We start from the raw sequence: 5513 nt of genomic DNA, 5'->3' as shown, positions 1-5513 counted from the left end.
TATAGAAAGTGAATTCCTTACAAAAATAGACACACAAGTAGGTAACAGATACAAGAGAATATTTGAGTATATAATGTTTTTGTTGAAGATTTGGGTAGGTGGGAAGCACTCCTTCAAGTATTGAGGTTTCCAAGCCATTGAATTCTTTAAACACCTTAATATAAAATTTAAGTTCCTAGTTCACATGGTTGGAGAGGTAGTCTTCCAAATTTGTGGGGAACACTTCATGTAATCTCTTGAAGCCCAAGAGAGGTTTGACAGGGATGGGATCCAGTGCTCACCTAAATTTGGATGCTTCTAGCTGGTACTATTTGCCTCCTTAAGTGGGCTTCCTTTCCCACCTCTGATCAAGGTGAAAAAGAGGTAGCCCTGTTAGTACATCTAACTGCTTTATCACACTAGTGGGCAAATGGGATTAAACGAGAGTTAAACTAGAGAAAACCAGAAAATGTTGTGTGATAAACATCAGGAATTTCCTGGTTTTCTCTAGTTTAACTCTCGTTTAAATCCTGCCTGCTAGTGTGATAAAGCAGAAAGGACAGATGAGCGTGGGATTGAAGTTTCTCTTCAGCACTCAGAAAACCAGTTGAAATAAGGAAAGGTCAAGGTAAAGCAAACCCAATAGACTCCATCACCATCATGTGTCTCCTGTCCTAGTTTAGTAAAAGGCATCAGGAGCTAAGATTTTTTGAGGAAGGCTGGCCATTGGAAGAACACCTAGTGAGTGCTATCTTGGATAAATTCCAGGGTGCAACCTCAAACCAAGAAAGGTGAGAGGGACAGGCTTACCTCAAGAGTAGGTACATTTCAGCCAGCCAAATGGATTGTTGCATAGTCCTCCCAGCCAATCTCCAGATGGGCCAGAGAGACAAGGGGTATTCTTATTGCTACTTCATTGCTTGCTCTTTAATTTAAAAGATGGTCCTTGACACACCACAACAAAAACAACAAGTAAACACCATGCCCTCTTCCCCTAATTGCTTTCAATGGTGGGATCCTTGATTTTGTAACATCCCTAATTTTGCGTTAGGACTAAGCCGCCCAATCTTCTTCTTTCACAGCCTAAAGATAATGATGCCAACTGGAGATAAAGGGAACCCATCGCATGGCCCTGTCCAGAAGACACCTGGGAGCAAGCCCTTCTCTATCACAGAACAGGTGGAAGAGGAAGAGAAGGAGACGTTCAACATCGTAAGTTTTCCCCCATTCATAGCACACAGAACGGGTGCAACAAAGGGTATCCATTGAACTCTGCTTCAGCATTACATTTCAGATGAGCTGATTTTCTTCCTTCCTTTGCTGTCCAATGCAGCAAACAGGTTTAAAAAAAATCCTCCCACCTTTCACTGGTTAATGTATTGTCAGGACCATGGTAAACAGGTCTGTGAAAATGACATGGATGTGGCTACTAATTGGAGCTGTTGTGGAAGTTATTTACAGCTCTAGTTGCAGTTATATGTGTCAGCACTGAAACAGTGCATCACTGGAATGTTGATGCAACTGTCCTTCTCAACTGTCACTGAGGGAAAGTGAGACAGTTGGTGCTTCAGAGTGGGTTGTTACTTGTGTGGATGGTGCCGATGTATATAGTGTTGTACACAGTGGAACTTCTATGAATAAAAGCCTCGTATGAGAGAATATTACAGTGTCTCTTTACTCACTGAGAAAACGACAGGTGTTTCTCCAATTCACAAGCTACTAACTACAGTCACAAAGGTGGAAAATCTGGTGCCAAATGTTGACGTGTTGCCTCACGTGTTGCCCAACATAACAACATCAAAAGCATTTTAACATGTATAGCCCCACAAGGGGAAAAGACCACAAGGGCCATCCAGTCCAACCCCATTCTGTCATGCAGGAACTCTCAGTCAAAGCATCCTGACAGATGGCCATCCAGCTTCTGTTTAAAGACCTGCAAGGAGGGAGACTCCATCACTCTCTGAGGGAGTGTGTTCCACTGTCGAACAGCCCTTACTGTCAGGAGGTTCCTCCTAATGTTGAGGTGGAATCCCTTTCCCTATGGAGGTTCAAAGGTTTTCCACCTCTGCTTTGTACAATGTAGTTGGCAAGACGTTTGGAGAAAATATCCAGAAACGGCAAGCATCAGACACTTTCCGTCTTGATTGATCAAAGGGACTAGGGCCTTTGCCCCAAACTCTACCAGGGCTGTGGTTCCAGACAAATGGAGAGATCTTAATGAGACCCATGTTTCATTTTTAAGATACTCTCCCTCCCTCTTACTCTCTGTGTCTGTGTTAATTTTCAAAAGAAGCAAGTCAAGGAATTTACATTGACCTCCTGAGTGGAGCACCACATAAAAATGTGCCATACAATATTCAAGTCTTTTTAATTAAGATTTTCTCAGAATAGCATGTCTGCAAACCAGCCATCGAGATGGAAGAGTTTAAGTGTGTTCTCTGAACAGAACAGTGCATTATTGTTCAGACAAACCTGGCCTAGTATGCATGAGGAAATGCAGCCTTCTGTACCAATTTGCATCTTAATGACTAGCCATATTTAGATTATTCATCCAACAAATGAAAGTCCTAAATTGCATTCCTTACCCATTTGAGTAGGTCTTTCTCATTCAGCAAAATCGCACACTCAGCTGCCTGCCTTAGTTACACTGCAGTATTACTTGGCAGGGAATGGTGCTTTCCGCAGAAAGGAAGGGGCCACAAATTTGCTATTTTAAAAAGCTGGTTCCTTCATATTGGCATGTTTGGAATATGGTGCCACTACCAGCTTATTAAATCGAGAGAAAAGACCAAGTTAGGAGAGGCTGCAGAAGTTTGCTTTTGACCCAACTGAGAAAGCAAAAATTCCAACTCTCTCCTCTCCGCTGCTAAGTGAGTACATTTCTACTTTGAACTCAGTTTGCAGCAATTCAAGTAAGCTGAGGACAAAAGGAGAAAGTGGGAGAGACTAAATATGTGTGGCATAATGGTTTGACTGGACAATGACTCTGTGGGGTCAGGGTTTGATGTCCTGCTCGAGCATAAAAACCCACTGGTTGACCTTAGGCAAGTTACACTCTCTCAGCCTCAGAGGATGGTGATGCCAATTGCTGTTATGTGCCTTCAAGTCATTTCCAAGTTATGGCAACCCTATGTAGAACTTATCCAGGGGTTTTCTTGGCAAGATTTCTCCAGAAGAGGCTGAGAGTGTTTGACCAACCAAGGTCACTCAGTGGGTTTCATGGCCAAGGTGAGAATTGAATGAATGAATTTATTATGGCATACAGCCAGCATAAAATAATAAAAGGTTTACAAAATTACCTTACATCCAGTTAGAAACATTTATATTCCAGCATATCATATAAACATTATATTCAAGCGTATCATATAAATGCATGAGTACATACAAACGTTAAGCATAAAACTTTGAGCCGTGATTCTGGAAGGATTTAGGAATACACTAAATATATGGCTTTAACAAAAATAATTGATTATCTAGAGATTATATGATAGTTGCCCTTCTAGATTTGGCAAATAATTTATTCACATGGATCTACATGGTCAATCGATTTCTATAGACAAAATCATTCTAAATCAAAATTTATGGCTATAGTAGCTAAAAAAGGCCGAAGGCATTCATTATATAGTAATTTACTGCATCAATTTATAAAAAGTTTTTATGACAAATAACAGCAGCTGCAAAAAATTTAGCAACTTTGATAGTTACATATTCACTGCAAGAAGATAGGGCACATAAAATTTCTCCTGCCAGAATTGAACCCTGCTCTCCAGAGTTGTAATAATAATAATAATAATAATAATAATAATAATAATACTTATTTGTTTATACCCCGCTCTTCAGCCAAGGCTATCAGAACGGCTTACAATTTGTTAATTAGACATTGTAGTCCAACACTCAAACCACTGCGCCATGCAGTGTGGAATGCCAATATGACTCCATTTTGGGCATAATGGAGGCTGCATGCTAGGGACAAAATTTCACGCAAAATGTAGGACATTCAAGAAAAATGGAGGGTACAACCAGTCCAAAACATTAATCTGCATCATACGCCGCCCGCCACACTATGCATGAGCCCCAGAGCCTCAGAGAGGCTGACCCCTCCTATAAAGAAACTTACCAAAAGAGGGAAAAAACCTTTAAAGAACCCCCCTAAACAAATTTGCCAGTCACACTCTCTCAGCCTCAGAGAGGCTGACTCCCTCTAGAGAAACCTCCTTCTCTGAAGAAACCTTGCAAGTCACACCCTCTCAGCCTCAGAGAGGCTGACTCCCTGTAAAGAAACCCCTCCTCTAAAGAAACCTTGCAAGTCACACTCTCTCAGCCTCAGAGAGGCTGACCCCCCTCTAGAGAAACCTCCTTCTCTGAAGAAACCTTGCAAGTCACACCCTCTGAGCCTCAGAGAGGCTGACCCCCCTCTAAAGAAACCTCCTTCTCTGAAGAAACCTTGCAAGTCACACTCTCTCAGCCTCTGAGACACAGTAAACCTTTCTAAACCCTGTAAAGAAATCTTTCTCAAGAAATTGGGCAAGATACCCCCATGATATTATGGCCTTAGGGTCGCCATAAGTCAGAAACGACCTGAAGTCACACAACAAAGAACAACAACAGCAGCAGCAGCAACAGCCCATAACCCTAGCACTGCAAGGAAGGCCAGTCAGGAGGAGGACTCAGCGCTGGCTGCTTGAGGCGGAACCTTGGCGTGGGCTCCTGTGTTCCCCGGGGGACCAATAATGGCGGTGCACTGGGGGAACGAAGCCGCGTCGGACACAGAAGGCCTGGCAAATGGCAATGGAGGAGGCCAGGGAGCTGGGGTCTGCTGGGCAGGCAGAGGAAGAAGGCGCCTCGGAGGGCGGGCGAGGGGCGCTTGGAGGGGGCTGGCTGCCCACCCACCCCACGGTCAGTCAGGGAAGGGGCCCTGCTCCATCGGGGAGCTAGCCCTTCATGAGGATGCATTGCTTGCACGCATGTTAATGGGAATCGTGGCTGGAGAAATAAATAATCCAGTTTAACTGCTGTGGAATTCTGGGAATGGTAGTTTGTTTGAGGAGAACTTTGCAAGGGGCAGACAATGAATGACACAGCTAGGCTAGCACTGGAGGCCAATACAGGGGTCCCATGCAAAGGCTAAAAGGGGCTCTGTAGTTTGTTGTGGCCCCCCACTACACAGCCCCATTAGCATCTGCATCATGGGACTCATGTCTTAGCAACATACTGTACATGTAGCTGTTGCTCTATATTGGCATTTAAAATAGATATCCTAATCTAAAATCACGAATTATATATATATATCTCCTAATGTAAAAATCACAATTATATATATATATATATCCTAATGTAAAATCACAAATAATATATCCAATCTAAAATTGTAAATTATATATATATATATATATATATACACATACATACATATATATATCTCCTAATCTAAAATCACAAATAATATATATATATATCCTAATCTAAAATTGTAAATAATATATATATATATATATATATATATATATATATATATATCCTAATGTAAAATCACA

At 42.0% G+C, this 5513-nt stretch overlaps 1 protein-coding gene across 1 annotated transcript in view; it reads left to right on the top strand.

Annotated features, from left to right (window-relative positions):
• The first annotated feature begins 4729 nt into the window (after positions 1-4729).
• Positions 4730-5513, top strand: part of TSEN15 (tRNA splicing endonuclease subunit 15) — a 12718-nt gene continuing 11934 nt past the window's right edge. The window contains exon 1 of the mRNA XM_042465100.1: positions 4730-4875. Coding sequence (XP_042321034.1) covers positions 4762-4875 — 114 coding nt within the window. The 5' untranslated portion in view covers positions 4730-4761. The remainder of the gene's footprint in view (positions 4876-5513) is intronic.

Source organism: Sceloporus undulatus, chromosome 4 (assembly GCF_019175285.1).
Source record: "Sceloporus undulatus isolate JIND9_A2432 ecotype Alabama chromosome 4, SceUnd_v1.1, whole genome shotgun sequence".
NCBI classification, from domain to species: Eukaryota; Metazoa; Chordata; class Lepidosauria; order Squamata; family Phrynosomatidae; genus Sceloporus; species Sceloporus undulatus.
Note: the sequence above shows the minus strand (reverse complement) of the source record. Positions and strands in the feature narration are given on the sequence as shown.